Source organism: Sturnira hondurensis, unplaced genomic scaffold (assembly GCF_014824575.4).
Source record: "Sturnira hondurensis isolate 20B ecotype Veracruz unplaced genomic scaffold, ASM1482457v3 Scaffold0020903, whole genome shotgun sequence".
Classification (NCBI taxonomy): Eukaryota; Metazoa; Chordata; class Mammalia; order Chiroptera; family Phyllostomidae; genus Sturnira; species Sturnira hondurensis.
The window spans coordinates 3,056,107-3,082,565 of NW_028093534.1; the positions used below are offsets into that span (position 1 = coordinate 3,056,107).

The following is a 26,459-nucleotide window of genomic DNA, read 5'->3' on the forward strand; positions in this document are numbered from 1 at the left end:
TGGAATTTTGAGAACATACTAAATGAAGTAAACTAGTCACAGAAAGATAAATACTATATGATCCCACTTATATGAGGTATCTATAGTAGTCAAACTCATAGAACAGTAACCAGAATGGAGGTTGTCAGGGCTCGGGGAGGGAAGAAATGGGGACTTGTTCAGAGGGTACAGAAATTCAGTTTTGCAAAATGAAAAAGTTGTAGAGACCTAATGCATGATAATGTGAATGTAGTTGATGCTATTGATGTGTACACTTAAAAATGGTTAAGATGGTTTAAAATAAAAAAGAAGAGCTGGGATTTAAAGTCAGACCTGACTCAAAAACTCTAAAGTTATGTTCTCATTACTGCCTACTTTGCAGTAATTTCATTTTCAGTCAAAGAATATTTCCTTTCTCTGATTTACACAGGCCTTCCTCCTCTGTATTCAGGGTAGTAAGCCATTGGTTAGCAGGTGCAGTGCCTGAAGCCATACAGACACCAGAACTTTTTCTTGGAAGACTGGCATACTCAGCCAGAATAGTAAATTCAAAATGAAGTCCTCAATCCAAAACAGGGATTATCAACCTTTTTTATCTCATGGCATAAACTAATTACTAAAATTCTGCAGTACACACAAAAATTGTTTTTTGCTGATCTGACAAAAAACAGGTATAATTTTGATTCTACATGGGTGACTATTATTGTGCTGGTTGCTGTCATTTTTTAATTTGACAATCTAAGGGGAAAAAGGTCAGTGCCCATGACTAAACAGTCAGGTATTTCAAGGGCACATCAGTTGAAAATCACTGATCTAAGAGATTAAGTGGAGAAACAAACACAGGCCAGAGAAATAGGCAAAGGGGACTTGGGAGAAATAAATTTGACTTTTGAAATCAATATACATGATTGAAAAGTGCTTAGTCTATTAAAAAGTCTGTGATGAAAGAAGTGTGAAGGCATTAGTTTTTTCAATGTTATAACCTGATGTGGGTAATTTAAATCTTCCTTAATGTCAATTTTTTCCAGAGTAAAATAGAGTTAAGGCTAACTGTAGGCAGTAAATGGCAACGCAGGGTCTGAAATGGAAATACTATTGAGAATAAATTAAAATTAAACTGTGTGGGAACAGCCGTGTCTAGAAAGAACACAACTCAAAATATTATTGTAATTGACTCAAAGTTTATTCTGCTTGCTGCACAACAGCTACTAAGTCAAGTGAGAGGAGTTGAAGCAAGCCAAGTGACTGTTTGGAAAGCCGCAAGCTGAGAAGACAGTGGACTAGTGTTATAAAGAACCACCCTGAGAAAGTACAGAACATATGCTTCTTTTGTGTCAGAAGGGAGGATGTGCTTCTTTTATGTCAACTCATGAGAGAGGGGTTTCAAATTCAGTCACATGGTTCCTATATCATTATTTTTGTACTTGCCTTGTACTTATCTCCTTGGGAAGGTAGTTTCAAGCAGGGAGGTTGCTTCAGTAATTTCTTGGTTATAGGTAAGGTTCCTTTAATGATAAGCATCATCTATCTGCAGAACAAAGCAGAAGTAGCTAAATGACATATCTGGTGTGAGAAACATGGAGTCGAAAAGCCCTGGCTAGGTGGCTCAGCTGGTTGGAGGTACACCAAAAGGTTGCAGGTTCCATCCTTGGTCAGGGAGCATACCTAGGTTATGGGTTTGACTCTCAGTCTGGGAACATGGAAGGTAACTAATCAATGTTTTTCTCTAGCTCCCTCCCTTACAGTTGTCCCATTTTCCCCTTTATTCCCCTCTGCCCTGTACCCCATGTCCCATCATTACCCCCCACTTAGTTCATGTCCATGGGTCATACATATAAGTTCTTTGGTTTCTCCATTTCCTATGCTATTTATTCTTAACCTCCCCGTCTATTTTCTACCTACCATCTATGCTTCTTATTCCCTGTACCTTTATCCCCATTTTCTCCCCTCCCCCTCCACACTGATAACCCTCCATGTGATCTCCATTTCTGTGATTCAGTTCCTGTTCCAGTTGTCTTCTTAGTTTGTTTTTGTTTTTCTAGGTTTGGTTGTTGATAGTTGTGAATTTGTTGTCATTGATTTATTATTCTACTAAATTATAAAAGACAAATGATTCTACTCTTGCTCAGATTTATCAAGATAAATTGAGTGTTCCAAAAATGCAAGGATATAGTTTGCTAGAATGGGAAGAACAACGAAATTAAACTGTTTAAAGTCTACACATACAGCCATGGCTGATGTGGCTCAGTGGATTGAGTGCTGGCCTGTGAACCAAAAGGTTACTGGCTCAATTCCCAGTCACAGCACATGCCTGGGTTGCCAGCCAGGCCCCCAGTTGTGGGATCCTAGAGGCAATCACATTGATTTCTCTCCCTCCCTTCCCTTCTCTCTAAAAACAAATAAATCCTAAAATCTACACATATAAGTGATATAGTGTAAGGCAAGCCACTTAATCTCCCTGAGCCTCAGGTTCTTTATTGTAGGGTATTGTGAACATTTATTTCACATTTATTGACTACTAGGGCCAGGACTGTATTAGGTAGGTGCTAAGGATAAAAGAATGAAGGCACTGTCCTTGCCTTCAATATCAGTATGTGATAACCACTATAATACCTACTGCATGTCTTCTATGTGCCAGCTACTCACAAATGCTTTTAACTCATTACATCTTCACTTAAAATTCTTACAACCTAAAACGAAGGTATTATTACTATCATTTACATTTGTACAAGAGGTATAGAGAGGTTAAGTATCCTGCTCAGGATCAAAGAGCGATTAAATGTTGGAGCTGGACTAACTCCTGACAGAGGGCAAGCACTGCAAATTTGTACGTGTGCAAGGTGGTCCAAGCTTTCCACACTGAAGCAGTTTTAGTTCACCCATTCGCAAAACAGGAATTTAATTATTACTACCTGTTGAGGTTGTGCCCATTAAAGAGTATATTTAAGATTATGCTCAGTGCTTGGGACACAGTAAACACTAATTTTTTAAAAAATTATTTTATTTATTTATCTTTAGAGGGGGAAGGGAAGAGGGAAATATCAATGTATCGTTTCCTCTCCTGTATCCCCTGCTGGGAACTTGCCTGCGACCCAGGCATGTGCCCTGATTTTAAGCACTAAATTAATGCTATTAATTCCATTTTATTCCTTTAAGTGGGACCACTGTGTTGAAGCTAGGAATGCTTGTAAGCCTTCTGCTACACACTGCGTACCGGCTTTTTAAATGCGTCATTACATTGTTGTCAACAACGCGAGAGCCGTGTAGTTGCTTTACGTTACGACATACAATAGGGCCAGTTTTTTCAGCTTTTGACAGCCTCACCTATTTTTTGCATCAAATTCTCTCCATCTGCCCCATTTTTTATCGCCACCTCAGCCCAAAAAGAAATTCTCCGAGAAACCGCACAGCGGCGCGTGGGCGGGCACTTCATCCCGCCACAAACACTGCCTCACCCTCTTGCGCAGGGCGCGAAAGCTCAAGCTAGTTATCGCGAGAGGAGACGTGTTTTTGTGTTTTTTTTTTTAAATGAAAATTTATAATTTCGCCCCACCCCTGGAGTCATACGACTGGCGATTGCTTCCTCGACCCCAGGTCTTTCCTGGTCGCCTACTGGCTGGCTGTTTACTCGGCTCCAGGTTTTTTGCGAGGTCCACTCCGGAAGTAGGCATTTCAACTATACTTCTCGCCGGAAGCGTGTCACAACCTAGCCGTCTACCCTTAGCGGAAGTTCGTCACGGCGCAGTTGCCCCCGCTTAGCGGATGTGTGTCGCCGCTGAAGTGACGCTAGGAAGCGCTTGCAGCCTTCGCCGCTGCCTTCTGGTTGAAGCACTATGGAGGGAGAGAGGAAGAGCAACAACAAACGGTGGTATTTTACTCGAGAACAGCTGGAAAACAGCCCATCCCGTCGTTTTGGTCTGGACCCAGATAAAGAACTTTCTTATCGTCAGCAGGCGGCCAATCTGCTCCAGGACATGGGGCAACGTCTTAACGTGTATCCTTGCGGCCTAGGCCTTCGGCCTTGGAGTCTTTCCCACCTTGTTCTCGCGTCCAGGCCTCAGGCTCTGTCAGGGACGGAAGGGGGAAGAAGATGGGCAGGGGCTGGATGTTTAGGAAGGAGAGACTATGATGGGGCAGGCTGAAGTTAAGTGGTTCGCGCGAGGGAGGCGAGGCGGAGTTAATTTCCCGCTCGCTCCCCAGTGCCACCAACCTTGTCGGGAATTCGTGTGCTTCCCGGCTTTGTGTTTTAACCCACCCTTCCTATGCCCTTTTCGGTGTGTTCTGATCTACTGTTGTGGTAACTTTGAGATTCTGCTTTTCTGCTATGTCCTAGAAGGTTTGGTAAAGGTTTTACGGTTGATGACTGCTTCTTGAATTTAGAAATTCAGTACCTGAAGGTCTTACAAAGGGTGGCTTAGAATTAATGCCTAGTTTTGGTTCAAAGTCCGTTTTTCTCCACTTACCAGCTGTTAAAGAAACCTGTCAAGTTCTTGGTTTTCTCGTCTGTAAAATGAGGTGGTATCTCTTGCATTTAGTTAGTATGGCCAACACAGTGGGTGGCACTCAAGTTCAAATAGCTACTGTTAAGAGTTTCATAGAATTTCAGAGGAAGGGGGAATGTCAGTTAAGATTTGTAGGGTTGTAGACCTACAGATCTAACAGCTTAAAAAAACTATTGAAAAGTGGTAAGGTTTTTGGAAGCATTTTTCTCAGTCTATTAACATCTTACTTTCCGGCATATCCTCTGTTAGGCTTAAATAAATTTTTCATAAAAATTCTCCACAGATAAAAAAAATAATACTGGATTTTTAACATACTCAGAGTGCTGATGTATATTCGTTCATCTTATACCTCAAAGATGAGGTAATTTAGTGATTTTTTTTCCTCCAAGCATTTTTTGGCTTTTTATGTTTATCATCGTTACTTCAACCTATGTATACCAGCAGTTTTTCAAACATCAAGTGCCAATACTTTCTGGTAAATATCAGTTTTCCTGAAACAAATTAATCAACATTACACAATTTCAGGTGATATCATCAGCATAAGTAATACAGACTACACAAAAGGCAGTGCTTAAAGTCATGCACATCGCTTCACCATTTCATAAAACTCCTTTCTAAACTTCTACAAACTTTCTCCCATCCAGGTATTAACCAGACCTGACACTGCTTAGCTTCTGGGATCAGACGAGATCGGGCGCATTCAGGGTGGTATGGCTGTAGACTACAAAATTTCTCATTGTAAAAAGACTTCAAAAACATCCTAACATTAGCTACAAAGTACACTCTGGAAATGGAGTTATTTTTCAAATTTTAACTTTAAGTTTTTTTAAACTTAATAAAGTTTTATTTTTAAAAATATACAGCTGGTGGGTCCTGTTCATTCATCTGTACCAGCAGCTGGGACATCCCCACCCTTGATGTGCCTGGTGTAAGTTACTTGAGCTCTGTGCTTTGAAACTAGTAAGATCTTTGCTAAGGAGCTCCTGAAGGGCTGCCTTGGCTAAGGAACCGTGGATTTTCTGTCTCTGAGGCAACAGCTGGGGTTATAAGCTTATAGTTGGGAACTTCTTACAGAGTTTGTCATGTGTTGCTTTGTCAAGCAGTTCTGGGTTATTGAGCTTGTCCTGAGTTTTGCCTTTGGACCACTTTTGGCCTTGCCCCCACATTTGTTTATACTGGGTCTTTGAATTTCTTTACTGATTTTCCAGCATATATTGTTCTCATGCAGCATATTGAAACTTGGAGAGCAGCTATCACTGCAGCCTTGCTAAGATGTCAGACAAAAAGGAAGACTTGTATTAATGTTAAAAGATGTGGGGAGGAGTCTGTTGAGAGAGGTGAAAAAGGAGTTTCCAGTTGATGGATTCAATATGTCTGAAAATACTGGGTTGGCCAAAAAGTTCATTTGTTTTTTTTCCTTAAGATGGCTCTAGTTAGCACTTAGGTGTCTTTAACGTCATTCAAAACAATTTTGATAGATTGTGTTGTGGTAGCTGTCATACCAGTTTGCATTAAAAAAACCTTACCATATAGGTGAATTTTTGTGTAGCCATTTTAATATTGAAGATGGAAGAAGATTAGCTATATTTTTGGCATATTTTTGGCATTTATTATTTCAAGAAAGGTGAAAATGCAACCAAAATGTAAAACTAGATTTGTACAGTGGAGAAGGTGCTGTGACTGATTAGATGTGTCAAATGAGGTTTGGGAAGTTTCATGATGGAGATTTCTTGCTGGACAGTGCTCCATGGTCCAGTAGACCAGTTGAAATTAATAGTGATCAAATTGAGACATTCACTGAGAACAGTCAAGATTATACCACATGGGAGATGGCCGACATACTCAAAATATTCAAATCAATAAAGTTACTGGTGAAAATGGAAAATGTGTCTTTTCTTTTTTGGAAAAAAACATTGGACTTTTTGGCCAACCCAATACTTGAGTAATATAAAGAAAAACTTGCAGAGCAAGAATGTAAATAAGAGTCTTGCAGCAAGGTGAACAAATTAACGGTTCTTGTATCAGTTTCACCCATAGGACAGAGGTGTTCTTGAAGATTGCTTGTTTACAAAATCTTTTGTAAGTTAGAGTTGGCTACCCTCAATGATTTGTTTTTTACTGGAACAATATCATGAAGGTCAATATACTTTTCTAAAAGCTTACCCACTCTGTCATTTAGATATCCTATTTTCAGAATGTGCTCAACATTGTCTACTCCATCTGCCCTAAGTCTCCCTGGGAGTCTCAAGCAGAGTTATGTTGTTGTCTTTTAGTTGAATCATCATGCTTATTAAATACATGAATTAGTTCTCTGTTAAGTCCTTTGAATACCCCACTGTCATCAAAATCTATGAAGTCGGACACTACTTTCACATTTGGAAAATAAACACCAGCTTGATGAATAATCTCTAGTACATCACCGATACCAATGAAAATATGAACATAGAGATGCTACATGAGAGCTTATCAGAGAAATTCTCATATTCTTCCTTGGGCATAATGACAGATTCTGTTACAATTTCTTGAGGTTTTGGTAAAACTTGTTCAACAAGCAAACCATGTGATTTACCTTTCTATCATATAAGGGTACTACTCTTCCATAGTAAGAATAGGATCAATTTAAATAGCATAATATTTTTTCCTTCAGTTACAGTAACCTTTTTCGACATTTCATCTGAAACCAGCTTACAGTTAGTTGTCAATGACATGATGAGGACATCTTTTCCTTTGTTGGAGAATCTCTGTCAAATCAAAGTCTTTTACGTGAAGTTTGACCACTCCACCTTTGATAAGACCACAGATAATTTCTACTCTTGTAGGGATCTTCATGTGAGCTAAACGTTTCTGGAATTATGGCATCATTTTCACATGTATAGCACAATCTTAGTCATTGATTGTCTAGTCTTCCATAAGGTACTCTTGAGTTCTTTCCTTGAATGCATCCTAGAACAATAGTATTGGTAGTAAACAGTACCTAGAGATGCAGGGCCTGGATGTAGGCATCTCAGTGGTCTTGGTCTTCTGCCCTGTCTTCCTCTTCAAGGTGAATATGTTCTGGGTCAGCACCACTGCAGCCACCAGGGTGCCTATGCTGGCACTAGTCACCATGGCCCACCCTTGTCATGGCTGTCTGGTCTATGGATGGGGCCGAAAAGAATTTAAGCATTCAATCCTTTTTGTCAGAAAAAATACTCATTTTGTAGCAGAAAAGGCTAAAATAGTTTTCAAGTTCTTTTCACTATGGAAGTGAAAAATTACCCTTGGATGTAGCTTCTGTTTAAATGTGTTGCTGACTGTATAATGTTTGTATTTTAAGTACTCACCTCAAGAGGTGTTCTCTTTATTGTCACTGTCCAATTTGTTTCCTAAGTATCCAGTCCGTGTAGAGTGAAGCTTTTTGTCTGAAATTCTGTTTTAGTGCATCCTAGCCCTTTCTTTTTTGTGTTTTTTGTTATTAAGGTTGTTGCCATTATGGGACTGCCTCATCTCTGTGTGCCCGACATTGTCTTCTGAGGTCTTTAGAAATAAGGCATTTAAAAGTTTTTCTTAGTGAATGAATATCAAATCATTCCTCAGTGTTTCTGAGGGAAACACTGAGGGTGTTTCCCTCAGCGATCCCAGGGATCGCTGTATGAGAAGGCTTGGTTGCCAGAGAGAAGTGGAACTGAAAAGTTAATTGCTGGAGATTACAAGGTGAGGTGACATATCTCTGGGGCCAGGTCAGGGAGGACGTTGTCAGTCATGTGAAGAGATATCCTGAGCTAATGAATCACTGTTGTGTGATTTTCAGTAGGCAAGTGACAAGTTTAGGCCTTACATAGTTTTGTTTGTATTCCTTGATTTGCATGTGCTGCTAAGCTTGCTTGTTTATTCAGCAGATTTATATTAAATACCCGTTATGTTTAAGGTATGCTCAGTGTCAACTGGTAGTTAATAATTTGGTGGAGAGGTAAGTATGATTTTCATTTGAGAGCATCTACTGTGCTCAGCTTGCATGGTCATTATGGGAGGGTGTAGAGGTTATATTTTGGGGAATTGTACTGCCTGCCTGTTTTGGGGCCTTAACTTGGAACGTTTTAGCTCACAGTTGACTATTAACACTGCTATAGTATACATGCATCGATTCTACATGATTCAGTCCTTTACACAGTTCCATCGAAATGTAAGTATAAATTTTTTATATGGTGTACTCGTTTTGTGATTGATTCAAATTTTATATTTCTTTTGTTGTTGTTCTTTGCTGCTGAGCTGCGATTTAAGGTTTAGAATTTAGGATTGGTCACTTTCATTATGTTCACATTGCTATTCTGAATCCAGCCTTCCAATTTTCCTATGATGTTTTTAGTTTGGTCAATTGAGTGCATCCTTAGAGTAGGTGGAGTTGTTGATAAAAAAAATAGATTATTGAACACTTAAACTTAATATTTGGTTTTGAGGGGAAACTGTACTTAATTTTAAGTATGATTTTTGAAGTGGTAAATAATATGGCCACAGGAAAACAAATGAATATAAGTTATTTAGATGTAAGAGCCTTTGATAAAATTCTAATCAATGACAGATTGGAGGGGGAAGGTAGAGGTACATTATGTGATAACTGGGGATGGCTTTTTTTAAAAAGTTTTTGTTTGTTTTTAGAGAGAAGGGAAGGGAGGGAGAGAAACAGATTGGTTGCCTCTCATATGCACCTCAACCAGGGACTGAAACTCCAACCTGGGCATGTCCCCCTACAAGGAATCGAACTGGTAACCTTTTGCTTTGCAGGACAATGCCCAACCAACTGAGTCATGCTGGTGAGGGCTGGAGGTGACTTTTCTTCTTCTTTTTTTAAAAGATTTTATTAATTTATTTTTAGAGAGAGGGGGAAGGAGGGATAAAGAGGGGGAGAGAAACATCAATGTGTGGTTGCCTCTCATGTACCCCCTACTGGGGACCTGGCCTGCAACCCAGGCATGTGCTCTGACTGGGAATCAAACTGGCGACCCATTGGTTTGCAGGCTGGCACTCAGTCCGCTGAGCCATACCAGCTAGGGCTCTAGTTTGATATAAATTCCAGTAGGTGAAATTGCTGTGTTAAAGGGCATGCATTTAAAAACTTTTCGCTGTATCAATTTGCCCTACTTAAAGATTACATCAATAGACCTTGTTTCCAGCACTGTAGGAGAGGGTCCTTTTCTCTACATCCTCACTAACAAGTATTTGTTACTTTGGGAAATACTAAGTTATATAACTGCTTGTCAACAAGCCCTAGGGTTACAGTGGTGAACAAGATAGAGGAAGTCCTAACTTATTTTCTTAATTTATGTTTCTTAATTAGTGAAGTTGAGCTGTTTATGCCTGTTGGTTATTGCTCCTCTCATGAAATTGAAGAATTAACTTAAAAATTGTTTGTCGGTTCATTTTGCTCCTATTTTATTCTTCTAATTTTCTTATTTATATGACCACTTTATTTATTATATCTCTATGCCATGTGTTATGAATACTTTTCTCATTTTGTTGGGTTCCTTCATTGATAGTGTTTTGGAGCCTAGAATGTCTTGCTTTAAAAATTTTTTTTATTAAGGCATAACATACAGTAAAGCCCAAAGATATGGTGTCCAACTGAATTACTTTTTGCATTATTTTATATATCAAGTTTATATACATACTCAGATCAAGATACAGTATGTTTCCAATGAAGGTAGAAAACTTGCCTTTTGATTGAAATACATTTTATTTCTTTAGTGGATGTGATTAAATTACTGTTTTTTCTTCCACTTAAATTCTGGCCTAACATTTACTCTGTTCTTGAGAAGAAATTTAACCTCATTACCTGATTTTCTATATGTATGCTTTTAAATGTTTTTAAGTGGGGAAGTATAAAAATAGTGGTGAGCAACTTAGTATGTGTGCTGTATTTTATATATTTTAAAGTGCAGGTGTTGTTATACTTTAATGGCTATCAAGTTTGGGTGTATTTTACTCTTATTAGTTAACTCTTAGGAGGTCAGGCTTAGTGATGAAAAGAATAGGCTCAGGGGTCAGACTTGTTTAGATTTGAATCCTTGGTGCCTTACTTTCTAGTTATATGGCTTTGGGCAAGTTACCATAGGCTTCAGTTTTCTCATCTTTTTGGAGTCAATAATAGCGCCTACTGCGTACAGTAAGTAGTTAATAGGATTTAAATTAATTATTTTACGAAGTGCCTGCACATAGCAAACAAATACTAGCCGGCATTATAATTCTTGTAAAATGGAGAAAAATCTTATACTCCTACCTGGTGTAAGAGTTCCTCTGAGAAACTGCCTTTTCGTGGGTAAATGGCTTTGATAAACCAGCTTGGTAAGTGATTCCTTGAGGAGAAATGAGTATTTGTGTGGCTGATTTGCACAAAATAAGATTAAAATTTATCTTTTTCAGGCTTACTCTGACTGAGATACTGTTTTGACTTGTCAGCCATTTTTTGTGTACCATGTTTTAGTTCCTTTCAAATATATTTTTAGCCCCTTAAAGGTGAATTTGAAGGCTTAAAATCTCAATGTTGTCTTTGAGTTGTCCTTTTCCCCTCTGTTCAATCAGTTTTAAAGTCCTTTTATCTTAATTTTTATAATGTTACTGATTTTTCTCCCCCTGTAAATGTATATTTACATTTATCATCATCATAAAATTAAAAGAAAACAGAATAAAGGTGGACATGACAGTTTTCCTATAATCTCCTATTCAGAGATAATCCTGTTAACATATTAGAACATATCTGTTAGAATTTTTTACTCTGCTTTCAAATATACATGTATTCTTTTTTTTAAGATTTTTATTTATTTATCGTTTAGAGGGGAAGGGAAGGAGGGAGAGAAATACCAATGTACGGTTGCCTTTCATGAGTACTCTGTTAGAAACTGGCCTGCAACCCAAACATGTGCCCTGACTGGGGATCGAACCACGATCTTTTGGTTCGCAGGTCTGCGCTTAATCCACTGAGCTACGCCAGCCAGGCAAATATACATGTATTTAATGAATACCTATTAGTTTTCCAAGTAATACCAGGAAAACTTTTTTTCTTTATTTTTACTGCTAGTGCCTACTCTAAATTTTATTTTCATTGTCTGGATTATTACATTGTTTTCCTTGTAAAAAATTAAGTATATCCCTTCCCTTCTTTCAGTGCTACTTACCACCAGATTAATCTTCCTAAATATTTCTTAAACTCTGCATATTTTTCTAAAATCTTTAGTGTTACTCTTGTTAAAAATCTTTTGTGTCCCACATCTGTATCACTGAGTTATAACAACTCAGTTTAGTGTTGAAAATGTGCTTCCTGCCTTGTTTCCCCATACATTTGTTCATGCTCGTTTTTCTCTGGTTCTTTCCTTATTCCTAAACTCTAGGAATGTATATGCAGCAAGCTCCATGTGCAACTGCAACAAACATGAAGGAAGAGAATTGTTACTATGAATTGTGAAGAAAAATCGGTTCTATCAAAGTAGAACAGTAGTCCCCCTTATCTGTGCTTTTGCTTTCAGCGGTTTCAGTTGCTCATGGTCAGCCACATGTGGTTAACCATGCTTGAAAATATTAAATGGAAAATTCCTGAAATAAACAGTTTATAAGTTTTAAATTGATTGCTATTTTGAGTAATGTGATGAGGTCTTTTGCAGCCTCCCTCCTTAGTAGCCATTTTAATTGGGGGAGGTGGGAGTTGAGCCATATTTATGTAACTTTTATTATGGTATATTGTTTTAATTGTGCTAGTTTATTATGTTATTGTTGTTCATCTCTCACTGTGCCTAATTTAGAAGTTAAACTTTATTATAGGTATGTATGTATAGGGAAAAAAAACATTGTCTACGTAGGGTTTGGTGGTATTTGAAGTTTCAGACATCAGTCGGGGCCTTGGAATGTATCCCTGGAGTATAATTGGAGACTTCTGCATTAGAATGCATATCAGTTCTATTCACTAAAATGAACTAGGTATTTAATTCTACAGAGTTTCTTTTATTCCTGGTGAAATCTTTTGTCATTGCCATCTTTGATTCATTGAAATACTAAGATTCAAGAGAAGCTCTACTTCCTGAGGTTCCCCAGATTACCAGGCTACATATATAAGGTCTGTCCAGAAAGTATCCAGTCCTGTAATATGAAAAATAGAGATATTTATTGAAGAAGATCCAAGATACAAGAAACACTGTACATAGAACAATGACACCTCAGTCCTCTTCAAAGTAGGCACTTTGGGGTCTCACACTGTTCTCTTAATCATCATCACTGCCCCATCATATTTTTCCTGAATCTCACTAAAGGTCTGAAATCTCTTCCCTTTCAAAGGCAGTTTTAGTTTTGGGAAAAGCCAGAAGTCACAGGGCGCCAAATCTGGGCTGTAGCGGGGCTTCATCACCAGTCACCTGGGTGATTTGAGGTTTCACCAAAAAACTGCATGAAGCGTGATGCGTGAGTGGGCGCGTTGTTGTGATGAACCTGCCAGTCACCAGTTGCCCATAGCTGGGGCCCATCCAAATAGATTCTGTCGGGGAATGTTCAAGCTTAACGCAAAATTTGATGCAGATTTGCTCCTCTACTTGCTCAGTCACTTTGAATGCAATGGCCATGCAGTGCACATGCTCACTCTATGACAGGGGTGTCACTCGTTTTCACCAGGGACCACATCAGCCTCATGATTGCCTTCAAAGGGCGGAATGTAATTTCAGCTTTTTAACAGTTAAGGAGTAGTTACATTTATACAGTCCTAAAATTACATTCCGCCCTTTGAAGTCAACCATGAGGTTGATGTGGCCCCTGGTGAAAATGAGTTTGACAGTCCTGCTCTGGCATCTACTGCCCCTACTGACTAGTATAGTGAAGTCGTAATTATTCACATGTGCACATTCCAGTCCACTTTCACTGGCTGCCAGGTTACATCAGTGTTGTGCAAACCCTTTTTGTTATATTAACAATGGTTGGACCTTTTCCAGACAGACCTTGTATTTTATAATGCTCTACTTTCTTATATTGTTTAGTGTCTGAGTTTGATATCTACTTGTGTATTGGCTTTTGAATTTTTTCAACTCTGTCTTTTATGTATAACCTCTTGAATGAATATACTACTGTACTTTGAATTCATTTTTTAAGATTTATGCCCCTATATGTAAGTATAATTGTGATAATTCTCATATAGTAAAATTCTTCCTTTTAAATTATACAATTCACTGGTTTTTAGTATATTCACTGAGTTGTGCCACTACCACCATGATCTAATTCTAGAACATTTATGTCATCCCAGAAAAAGAAACTCCTCCCACTTAAGCAGTCACTCCCATTCCCCTCTCCTCTTAGCCCCTAGCATCCACGAATCTACTTGTCTGTATGGATTTGCCTTTCCTGGACATTTCAATGTACTCCTTTAAAAAAAGTATGTAGCCTTGACCAGTGTGGCTGAGTTGATTGGGTGTCACCCTGCAAAGCAAAGGGTCACTGGTTGGATTCCTGGTCAGGACACGTGTCTGGGTTATGGGTTTGCTCCCTGGGGAGCATACAACAAACAACTGATTGATGTTTCTTACATCAGTGTTTCTTTTCCTTTCTCCTCCCCATTCCCTCCCTCTAAAAATAAATGAAATCTTGAAAGAAAGTATATAAAGTTTTGATACAAACTTAGTAAGGAATCTCATTTATAGAAAGCTGTTTATTTATTTATATCTAGTGGCTTCTTGAATAGCTAGCCTTTTTTTTTTATCCTCACCGGAGGATATGTTTATTGATTTTAGAGAGAAAGGAAGGGGCCAGAGAGAGAGAGACAGAAGCATCAATTGGTTGCTTTCTGCATGTGCCCTGACCGAGAATCACACCCAGAATCTAAGTATGTGTCCTGACTGGGAATTGAACTGTCAGTCTTTTGGAGTACGGGACAATGCTCCAACCAACTGAGCCACCTGGCCAAGGCTTGAATAGGTAGCTTTTAATGAGAGTTTGTTCAAGAAAGTGGATATAGTTAATAGGAGGGGGGAACATTTTAAGTACAGGAAAAAGCATAAATGAGGTGATGAAATGAAGCAAAGAACCTGGTTTGAGACTTAGTTCTCTTTTAGATCTAGAAATAAACAAATAATAAATATGATTTATTTTCTCTCCACCCAGTCTGTGGCTCCAGCGGCCTTATTTCTAGCAGCTAAAGTAGAGGAGCAGCCCAAAAAATTGGAACACGTCATCAAGGTAGCACATGCTTGTCTCCATCCACAGGAATCACTTCCCGATACTAGGAGTGAGGTAGGGGATTAATTGCACATCTATTTTTCTTAATTTATTTTGATTGTAACTTAGTTTTGCAACTTTGATTTATTGAATTATAGACGGGAGCTGTTCAAGGAACCTTTTAGTGTTTGTTTTTCCCTTAATGAAAACATCATAAAAATTTTATGGCAGAGGTTAATTATATTCTTCGTAGTTAAATTGGAAAATGCAGAAAAACAAAGAAGAATATATAATCTAGATATAATGTGGACCATAGATATAGTATAAGTGAAACATTATTATTTCCAGTTTTTCTGTGATTAGCTATACACGTATATATTGTGTTTTTTCACTTACTATATCCCAAATATTTTCCCAATATATTAATTTTCCACTTGCTTTAAATATGGAAATTGCATTTCATCTAATGTAAACTATATATACGTTATATTTTATATATTTTTTAACCATTCGCTGTTTCTAAGAACTTTCTAAGAAATTACAAAAGTCATATGTTCATTATTAAAAAAATTCAAACACTTAAGATTCACTTAAAGTAAAAGTTAAAGCATTTCTCCTCTTCTTTCTGGGAGAATACTGCTGACTATAGTTCTAGTATACTATATTCTTCCAGACCTTTATCTGTATGCATATACATACAGCTTTTTTTCCCTTCCATCTTGACTTTCTTAAGGGAAAATCTTTCCTGACTGTATAAGTCAGTGATTGGGGAGTGGTGAAGTTGTGAGAAATCAAGAGGTCTGACATTCAGAAGTGCATGGAGAAAATTATAGATTAAGTCTCTTACAGTGTATATATGAGTCATTCTTTATCAAATAGATAAATAGAATTGGGCATTCTGATCAAATGGAGAGAGTGGGTTTTTTCTCGGGCGGGGGAGGTATTTATTGTGTGTGTGTGTGTGTTGATAATAAGCCCTAATTATGTGGATTAAGTGTTTTGCATGGCATTTGTTTTGATTTCCTTCATTTTCTCTCTGGGCTATACCAGTAGCTCTTGAAAATAATAATTGCTTTAGATTTTCATTTAGGTTTGAGACTAATTACTAAAAATGACCGTTCTATAGAATTGGCCAAATAAAACAATTTTATTTTAACAAAATGAAACAAAATTTCCTGCATTTTTTCCTTCTCTGAAGAATATTTACATAATTTCTCACCTGAGTCTCAATTCCTTGTGTGGTGCTCAGGGGAAGATATTTTCTTTACTGTATGGAACAGAGAACTAGCATAGTTGAAGTCCTTATTGGACTTACTAAAGATCATAAAGTCAAGTGGAATGTTAACTAACAAAGTCTCTTAACTCCTGACCTAAGTCTCATTCTCCTAGAGTTCTAGGCCAGTGCTGTCCATTGAAAATATAAGGGGAGTCATATGGAATTTAAAAAACAAATTTCTTTTTAAGATTTTATGTATCTTCAGAGAATGGAGAGGGAAGGAAGACAGAAAGAGAGGGAAACATCGATGTTTGAGAGAAACATTGATCAGTTGCCTCTTGCACACCTTCAACTGGGGACCTCGCCTGCATCCCAGGCATGTGTCCTGACGGGAATCAAACCAGTGATCTTTAGGTTCATGGGATGCTGGGTAACACACTGACCAACACTTGTCAGGACATAATTTAAAAAATTTTTCATTTCATTTAATATCTTTAAAAAAGTGAAATTAATTTTAATGTATTTTCTATAATATATTTTATTTCATCATAAATATAATTTCAGCATATAATCAATATCAAAATATTATTAATGAAGTAGTTTACATTGTTAATGTTTCTTTTTCTTTGAACTCTCCTATAAATTTTTGGAAATCTAGCATTATCCCAAAGGGGAAGTTTTTTTTTTTTAGATTTTATTTATAGAGAGAGGGGAAGGGAAGGAGAAAGAAAGGGAGAGAAACATCAATGCGTGGCTGCTTGCATGCCCCACACTGAGGATCGGCCTGCAACCCAGGCATGTGCCCTGACTGGGAATCAAACCAGCAACCTTTGGTTTGAAGGCCAGCACTCAATTCACTGAGCCACACCAGCCAGGGCCCAAAGGGGGAGTTTTAATGGGAGTCAAATGTTTGAGACTGCCTACATTGCCTGTAGGAAGACTACAAATGTTCTGTCATTATGTTTAAGAAGAGATATTTTTTAATTTTCTTGTATCTATATCAAATGAACTTTAAAACCTAAACTGTCAATCTGAAAATGAACCAAATCTCAGGTGCTTTTTCTGTATCTATTTATGAATAAAGTGTTTTATCTTGGTACACCACCTTTTCCCCCCCCTCATTTAAAAGGAGAATCTGTACTGAATTAGGGATGAAGATTAATTTCAGGCCCTGGCTGGTGTAGTTCAGTGGATTGAGTGCAGGCTTGTGAGCCAAAGCATCACTGGTTTGATTCCTAGTCAGGGCACATGCCTGGGTTGCAGGCCATATCCCCAGTATGGGGTGTGCTAGAGGCAACCATACATTGATGCTTCACTCCCTCTCTTTCTCTCTCCCTTCCCCATCTCTCTAAAATAAATAAGTAAAATCTTTTTTAAAAGATGAATTTCAGTTCCTATTCTACTTTGTAACCCCATCCCTGCCTTTTGTGGCTTTGGTTTCTCTGGAAAGGGTTGTTAGAGTTGCTTATACTTTATATATTGTTCCTTCTGTGTCTTCTTACCTGCAGGCTTACCTGCAACAAGTTCAAGATCTGGTGATATTAGAAAGCATAATTCTGCAGACTTTAGGTAAGTTTCTTTCCCTTTAAAATATTAAAGAAATATACATGTAATATGATTCAGTTTTTAAAATTTGCAAAATAGGAAGCAGGAGGAAAATCTCTTGGAAAGGTTTGCAAATTTAGAGGTTATAGAGCTTAGTTTTACTGTGGCCTGTACTGAAGAAAAAATGAAGGCACAGCTGACCTTGGAAATAGCAGAGTCTTTTTTTTTTTTATCCTGGGATTTGTGATTTGCTTTTAATGTTTGGCAGTATTTAATCTTAATATAACTAATGGCAGAAACTATTAAAAGAACTCATTTCCTTCCATGGATTTTTATAGTCTGTCGTCATATTTAGATAATAGCATTTATTTTTAAATTGGTAGTCAGTTTAGAACAACAGTGTAGGTAGGAGAATTCATGTACATTGTTTAGTGTTTAGAGGCTACTGGTTTTCAGGGATCTTGAGACTGCATTAGCTTTATTCGTCATACCTTCTAGCTCAAAATACAAGCAGCTTTGGAGATAATGTTTCTTAGAGAAGAGCATGCTGCATACTTTGTGTGACTCAGCCTCTGGACAACAATTCTGAGATATGAAAATTAGGAAGGCCTTTAATGATGGCTCAGATAAAAGATGTATAAAATACCTGGAGTACTTAAGCTTGTTAACCAGTTACTTTTTTTTAGGCTTTGAACTAACAATTGATCACCCACATACACATGTGGTAAAGTGCACACAACTTGTTCGAGGTAAGGAATCCCAGCTTGAAATGGTATTCTTGAGTTGTTTTACCATTTAGAGGCTTTGATTGCTGTGGATAAATTCATAACACAGCTGCTAATTAATGTGTTTAGGTGATCTCCATTTAAAGAGAGTGACCTTCTTGAGAATGTTTGGCAAAGCTGGGGGCGGACTTTGAAAAATCACTAAATTATAACTAACAACAATTTTAAGGATGTCTTGGGAGTCAGTGATCTTTAATTTGATGCTAGGGTTGATTGTCCTAGAAATTCTTGAAGACCACCCAGAGGATCATTTAGAAATTATTTGAACTTATTCCCACGATTGGCAATTCTTTGGCAGAACTTTCTTTTTAATTTAATTTTAGCTAGTTTTGCATGAAACTTATTCCCACGATTGCATGTAGTTATAATTGCATGAAACCTAGTTTCTATCACTCAGTTTAAATAGTAGTATGAAGACTATCAATACACCATTATGCATTTCAATGCCTTTTTGTAGAACAAACTGATAGTTGGTCTTATTTTGAATTTTGCTTATGTGTATTTTATCTGAAAATTCCCAAAGTTTTCTGAGTTCTTTATATTTTGAAAGCATTAAATGGTTGACATTGAGCAAGGATAGGCTTAAACAGAGATGGAGTTACACTAATATTTAATCTAGGGGAGATTAAAAATTGCTCTGTCAGCCAGAGCATTTGTTTTGTTTTGGAAGAAGGAACTTTTCTTTTGGTAATATAGTAAATATTTTGTTACTTGATTATGTTAGGATTAAGTCAGAGGTTGCTCAATTTAAAACTTAAAAAAAAACAAACAAACCACAAATTACTTTTTCCAAACATACCAAGGTCTTTTGGATTCTGATCTTGTCTCCAAATTAGTTTGTCCCATAATTTAGTATTTCTCCATGAACCCATACATCAGAATGTCTGGGTTATTTGTTAAAAATGCTTACGTCCTTCTCCCAACAGAATCTGAGTCACACTCTAAGGAGGATGCCCATGGTGCATTTTAAACAAGTGTCAGATACTCGGTACACAGGATAAAGCTTGAGTCCTTAGGTCTGTAAGCAATCCATTTATTAAAAATTAAAATTTGCTTATCTTTCTTTGGTAGAATGTAAACTTCAGATGGTCAGGGACCATGCCAGCCCCATTTATCACTATATTCTCTACCTTGCACATATTAAATGCTTATTAATTTATTGTTGAGAATAAATGGAACTAATAATTTTTCCTTCCCCTTCGCTTTTTTTTTTCCTCCAGCAAGCAAGGACTTGGCACAGACTTCTTACTTCATGGCAACCAACAGGTTTATATTTTAATATTTTTCTTTATATTTTTGGGATAGGATTTTACTTGGGTTGAGATTGTCACTTTTTGAGGGGCTTGTGGAAAGATGTCTGGCGTTTAGTAAAATAGAACTGAAAAACCCAGGCATGGATTTTTGATATAGTATCTTACAGACAATTCTATGGTAAATGTTGACTTTTATGCAGTTTTCATGTTCTGCCTTAAGTTTCCATAGTGCTTTTTTGTTAAGATCATGTAATCTTTTACTGCCCATTGATAACCTACTTAATTTTGCATGTTACTTAGCTTTAAAATATCCAAAAACATGGTTCTGGAAGATGGTAAACTTGGAATTCGTTGACAGAAATCAATTCAGAATTCATTTTTAGAATCAGGAATTCTGAAATGAAAACCTGAAAACCTGATTTGGAGAATTCTACAATATTTAGGGTATTTTAAAATACTTTATTTGTTTATAGAGAGAGGGGAAGGGAGAGAGAAGGAAAGGGAGGGAAACATCAATGTGCGATGATCAGTTCCCTCTCACATGCCCCCATCTAGGGACCTAGCCTGCAACCCAGGCATGTGTCCTGACTGGGAATCGAACCAGCGACCTTTCTGTTCACAGGCCGACACTCAGTTCACTGAGCCACACCAGTGAGGGCAATATAGGATATTTTAAAAGACTCCTGTTCTTCCCATACTCCCAGATAAATGGACATGTATATGTATAAAGAGTTGTAATATTATAACTTTATGCATATAAATTTTCTTCTTCCCTTTTTAAAGAAAAAATTAATACATAATTACCAAATAACTTGCTCATTCTCATTTACAATCTATTGGTTGTTCTAGGAAACCAAAGATATTCCTAATGACTATCAGAGCTAAAGAAATTCCTTTTAATAGACTGATAATAGAAAATTTAAAATAAACCATCAATCAGGCATATTCACACTTGAGAGTGATTGTCTATTATTTCAAAAGCTCAGACCTATGATTGACAAGAGATAAGATAATTTTTAGGGTATTTCCCTTAAGTATTTGATTTAGGGATTATATATCAAAAATTTTATCATTTTCCTTAAGTTCTGAGCTTAGTCTCAGAATAATTGATCCTTGTTTTAAAAAACTGAGTACCCAGTTTGTTTTAATTTTTAATTTTTTGTTTTTTTGTCAGTTATGTGGATTGAATGATGTGTAGTCAGAAAATTTATAAATGTTAACTGAGCAGATGGGTTAATAGAAAGTAATGTTCAGTGCTGGATCAGAGCACTGGATATATCTTACCCTTCTAGCTTGCCAGTGTTTTTTTACACTTTTTTTTTCTTTTTTTAAATAATGGAGAGTTTTAACTTTGGGTTCAGAATTGAGAGCTCATGATACTCTCTTGTTTCCTTTCCTCTGATGTCAGCCTGCATTTGACCACATTTAGCCTGCAGTACACACCTCCTGTAGTGGCCTGTGTCTGCATTCATCTGGCTTGCAAGTGGTCCAACTGGGAGATCCCAGTCTCAACTGATGGGAAGCACTGGTGGGAGTATGTTGACGCCACTGTGACCTTGGAACTTTTAGATGGTAAGTTTTAGAGTAAGGGTCCTTGAAAAGCACTTGATCTGTCATCACTATCTGGCCTAAGGTGACTTGATTCAGATGAAAATAGTTGAGGTCATTCTTGTTTTATTACTTCTGCCTCTTTGTAAGTTTTTCTTAAATGTCATATTTCATTTGTAGAACTGACACATGAATTTCTGCAGATTCTGGAGAAAACACCCAACAGGCTCAAACGAATTCGGAATTGGAGGGTAAGAATTATTGTTGTCAGCTTATGAACAACCATTTTCTTTTTCGATTGCACTAGTGAATAAGCCAGAACTGGATCTGTACCCTAGCTTTGGAATTTCCCTTTTTGTGCTTGTACAGTAATCATGATTTCAACTTCATGTCTTGAGTACTGGCTGAGAGTGGCTGTAGGTGATAGCAGAATTTGTTTTGTGTTTTGCAACTCTTATGATAGTTGTTTGGTCAGCAATGTTGGTTGAGTATGTTCTGTGGAGGCTCTTGGGGGAAAAATGTGGCTTCTTTGAGTCGTAGAGTGTTGGCTTCTGGCGGAGGAAAGATACAGAATTACAAGGTTAGAGCTGATGCCATAGTTTTGTGTTTGACATTACCTACTTTTGAAATGGATTTTAGAATTTTGTTTATATAGATTGAGGTCTAAATTGTTTTCAGATACTTTTCAAAGTCTTTTATGAATAATGGAATCATTCCTCTTTTTTCCCCAATGTCAGAAAGTTTGTTTAAAAACATTTCCTGCATTTCTCAGAAATCCAGACCGATAAGCTTACTTTTTTTCTCAGTTGAATGAGTTGCAGAAAATCAGTTTGCCTAAGGTTGAGTGGAGACTTTAGCACATAGGTCATCTTTTAATTTCTTATAAAACCTTACTAAAATTTCTAGAATTTGCTTTTGGACTAAATGCAATCACAAGCAGTCATAAGGCATAGATGTTCAGGAATGAATTTTAGATATGCATTTCATTTTTTAAATTGCCTTGTAGCATTGGTGTAGATTGCTGTGACCTTTTTTTGGTGATAGAATACCTAAGTAAATTTTAAGTGTCCAGTACTACTCAATCTTACCCAAAAGACCGAGAAGCGATTAAGTATACGTTACTGTATTGTTAACTATAGACATTATACTGTATGTAGTGTAGACATCTAGGATTTACTCATCTTATATAACTGAGATTTTATACACTTTAACTAATACATCCTTGTTTCCCTTTTGCCCCAGACCCTAGCAACCACTATTCTACTCTGCCTCTCTGAGTTTGACTGTTCTAGATTGTTTGATAAGTAAGATCACACAGTATTTGTCTTTCTGTGTCTGGCTTGTTTCACTTAGCCAAAGGCTGCAGGTTCATCTATGTTGTTGCAAATGGCAGCATTTCCTTCTTTTTTTTTAAAAAAAGTATTTATTTATTTTTAGAGGGGAAGGGAAAGAGAGAGGGAGAGAAATATCAATGTATGGTTGCCTCTGCTGGGAACTGGCCTGCAATCCAGGCATGTACCCTGACTGGGAATCGAACCACGATCGTGTGGTTTGCAGGCTCATGCTCAATCCACTGAGCTACACCAGCCAGGGCCTTCCTTTTTTTTTACTGTGGAAAAATACAAGTAAGATAAAATTTACCATCTTAACCGTTTTTAAATACACAGGTCATTGATATTAAATACATTTGTATTGTTATGCAACCGCCATTACCATCTGTCCTCATAACTCTTTTCATCTTTTAAAGCTGAAACTCCTGCGAACCAGAGAATCGAGGTTCGATTCCCAGTCAGGGCACATGCCTGGGTTGCAGGCTGGTTCCCTGCAGGCCAACTCCCAGCAGGGGACGCACGAAAGGCAACCATACATTGATGTTTCTCTCCTTCCCCTCTAAAGATAAATAAATAAATAAAATCTTTAAAAAAAAAAAAAAAGCTGAAACTCTTGTTTCCATTAAACAAATAACTCTCCATTTCCTCTGACCCCGGGCCCTGGTAATGACTATTACACTTTCTGTGTTTCTGATTTTGACTACTTTTAAGTACCTCATATAAGTAATGTCATATAGTATTTGTGTTTTAATGACTGGCTTATATCGGTTAGCACAGGGTCCTTAAGTTTCATACACATTGTAACATATTGTATAATTTTGTTCCTTTTAAAAGCCGAGTAATATCCCATTGTGCAATATGTGTGTATATACCACATTTTGTTTATCCATTTTTCCATCAAAGGACACTTAGGTTTCTTCTAAGTTTTAGTTATTGTGAATAAATGCTGTTATGAACATGGTTGTAAAAATCTCTCTTTAAGACCCTGCTTTTGATTCTTTTGGTTATATACCCAGAAGTGATGGATCATATGGTAGTTCTATTTTAAAATTTTCGAGGAACCCTTATACTGTTTTTCATAGTGGTTGCACCAGTTTACACTTCCCCAGCAGTGCAGGAGGATTCCCTCTTCTCACATCCTCGCCAACACTTGTTTTCTTTTTGATTATAGCCATTCTGATAGGCGTGAGGTGGTACCTTATGGTATTGATTTGCATTTCCCTGGTACTTAGTGATATGGAGCATCTTTTCATATGTCTTTTGGCCATGTGTATACCTTTATAGAAATGTCTCTTCAGCCAGGCCCATTTAAATATTTTTTATATGCTATAAGAAAGTGATCTAGTTTCATTTTTTTTCACATATCTGTCCAGTTTCTCCAGCACCATTTATCGAAGAGACCATCTTTTCCCTGTGGTGTATTCGTGCCTCATTTTTCATAGCTTGCTTAACCATATGAGTGGGTTAATTTCTGGACTCCCTGTGCTATTTCATTGAACTGTGTGTCTGTTTTTGTGCCAGTATCATACTGTTTTGATTATATAACTTTGTAGTATACCTTGAAATCAGGGATCATAATACATCCAACTTTGTTCTTTCTCAAGATTGCTTTGACTAATTCTGTCTGGGTCTTTGTGAGTTTAAATTTTAGGGTTATTTGTTCTAATTCAATGAAGAATGCCATTGGTATTTTGATAGGGATTGCACTGAATCTGTAGATTGCTTTGGGCAATATGAGGGAAGTATGAAATCTAAAAAACATTAATGCTTCTAGTTCATGAGCATGGTATATATACTGTTATTTATTTGTGCTATCTTCAGTTTCTTTTATTAATGTCTTTGAGTTTTCAGAGTATAGCAGGTTTTGTAAATGGGATTGTATTCTTAATCTTTTTTCCTGATAATTTGTTATTAGTGTATAGACATGCCACTGGTTTCTGTGTATTAATTTTTTATCCTGTAACTTTCATTCATTAGTCTAATAGTTTTTTGTTTGTTTTTGGTAGACTCTCTAGGGTATTTTTATATATAGTATCATGTCATCTGTAACAGTGACAATTTTGCTTCTTTCCAGTTTGGTTGCATTCTCATTTTTTTGTCTGATTACTGTAACAAAGACTTCCAAAACTATGTCGAATAAGAGTGGGCAGCCATGTCTTATTCCTGATCTTAGGGGAAGAGCTTTTAGCTTTTCACCATTGAGTATGATGTTAGCTGTGGGTTGTCATATATACTCTTTATTATATTAAAATATGTTCCCTTTAGTCCCACTTTGCTGAAAGTTTTTATCATAAAGATGTTATATGTTGTCAAATGCTTTCTGCATCTATTGAGATGATCATATAATTTTTAAAAGATTTTGTTTATTTATGTATCTTTAGAGGGGAAGGAGAGAGGGAGAGAAACATCAATGTATGGTTGCCTTTTGTGCATCCCCTGCTGGGAGTTGGCCTGCAGGGAACCAGCCTGCAACCCAGGCATGTGCCCTGACTGGGAATCGAACCGTGATCCTCTGGTTCGCAGGCCTGTGCTCAATCCACTGAGCTACACCAGCCAGGGCCATATAATTTAAAAAATATTTTTATTTATTCATTTTTAGAGAGAGAGGAAGGGAAGGAGAGAGGGAAACATCAATGTGTGGTTGCCTGTTACGTGCCTCCTACTGGGGACCTGGCCCACGACCCAGGCATGTGCCCTTACTGGGAATTGAACCAGTGACCTTTGGTCAAGTTGGTTTGTAGGCCCTTGCTCAATCCACTGAGATACACCAGCCAGGGCAATTGTTCTACATCTTCACCAACACCGGTTATTTTATTTTTTGCTATAGGATGTGAAGTGGAAGTGGTAAAGATTTTTATTTATTTTTAGAGAGAGGGGAAGGGTGGAAGAAAGAAAGGGAGAGAAATATTAATGTGTGGCTTCCTCTCATGTGGCCCCCAGTGCGGACCTGGCCGGCAATCCACGCATGTGCCCTGACTGGTAATTGAATCAGCGACCCTTTGGTTTGCAGCCTGTACCCAATCCACTGAGCTACAATCATATAGTTTTTATTTGTTGTTTTGGTAACATATATTATGTTGATTGATTTGCAGATAATTGATCCATGGCTTGGATCCCTGAAGTAAATCCCATTTGCTAATGGTGTCTGATTCTTTAAATGTATTGTTGAATTCAGTTTGCTAATATTTTATTGAGAATTTTTACATCTATGTTCATCAGGGATATTGGTCTGTAACTTTTTAATGTTTTGTACTGTCTGTGTCTGGTTTTGGTATTTTTTAAAAGTGTTTCTAACTATAAATTTCTGCCTTATCACTGCTTTTGCTGTATCCCATAAGTTTTGATATGTGTCTTTGTTTGGATTTGTTTCTAAGTATTTTGTAATTATTATTTTCATTTCTTCTTTGATATATTAGTTGTTTAAAAGTATACTATTTAATTTCTAAAACTTTGTCAATTTTCCTTCTGTTACCGATTTCTAACTTTATCCTGTTGGGATCAGAAAAGATACTTTGTATGAAATTAATGTTTTAGAATCTGTGGTGACTTTGTCTGTGGCTTAACATAGTCTATCCTAGAAAACCTTCCAAATATACTTGAGGAGAATGTATGTATATGCTACTGTTTAGGGTAGAGTGTTTTGTATCTATTTGTTAGATCTAAGTGGTTTCGTTGTTGAATCCTCTATTCCCCATCTTCTGTCTGGTTTTTCTAGCCATTGTGGGTAGGGAGTTGAAGTCTCCAACTATTACCGTCTATTTCTGCCTTCAATTTTGTCAGGTTTTGCTTTATGTATTTTGCTGGCCTGTCATTAGGTTTGTAAATATTTATAATTGTTACAGCTTATTGCTGTATGGAGCCTTTTAAAAATCTATAGAATGTCATTCTTTGTCTTTTGAAACCCTTTTAAAAATTTTATTTGTTTATTTATTTTTAGACAGAGGGCAAGGGAGAGAGAAAAAGGGAGAGAAACACAAATGTGTGGTTGCCTCTCATGCCCCCTGTATCAGGGACCTGGTCCGCAACCCAGGCATGTGCCCTGACTGGGAATCGAAGTGGCAACCCTTTTGTTTGCAGGCTGGCACTCAATCCACTGAGCCAAACCACCCAGGGCTCTTGAAACCTTTTTAAAGTCTATTTTG

General features: G+C 37.2%; 1 protein-coding gene and 1 pseudogene across 1 annotated transcript in view; one reads left to right on the plus strand and one right to left on the minus strand.

Annotated features, from left to right (window-relative positions):
* The first annotated feature begins 3,721 nt into the window (after positions 1-3,721).
* The window catches only part of CCNT1 (cyclin T1), a 34,596-nt gene continuing 11,858 nt past the window's right edge, over positions 3,722-26,459 (plus strand). Inside the window, exons 1-8 of the mRNA XM_037030886.1 lie at positions 3,722-3,973; positions 8,562-8,643; positions 14,586-14,714; positions 17,364-17,424; positions 18,087-18,149; positions 19,406-19,451; positions 20,847-21,010; positions 21,167-21,237. Of these exons, the coding sequence (XP_036886781.1) occupies positions 3,813-3,973; positions 8,562-8,643; positions 14,586-14,714; positions 17,364-17,424; positions 18,087-18,149; positions 19,406-19,451; positions 20,847-21,010; positions 21,167-21,237 (777 nt within the window). The 5' untranslated portion in view covers positions 3,722-3,812. The remainder of the gene's footprint in view (positions 3,974-8,561; positions 8,644-14,585; positions 14,715-17,363; positions 17,425-18,086; positions 18,150-19,405; positions 19,452-20,846; positions 21,011-21,166; positions 21,238-26,459) is intronic.
* Positions 6,547-7,623, minus strand: LOC118976409 (cytosolic 5'-nucleotidase 3A-like; annotated as a pseudogene).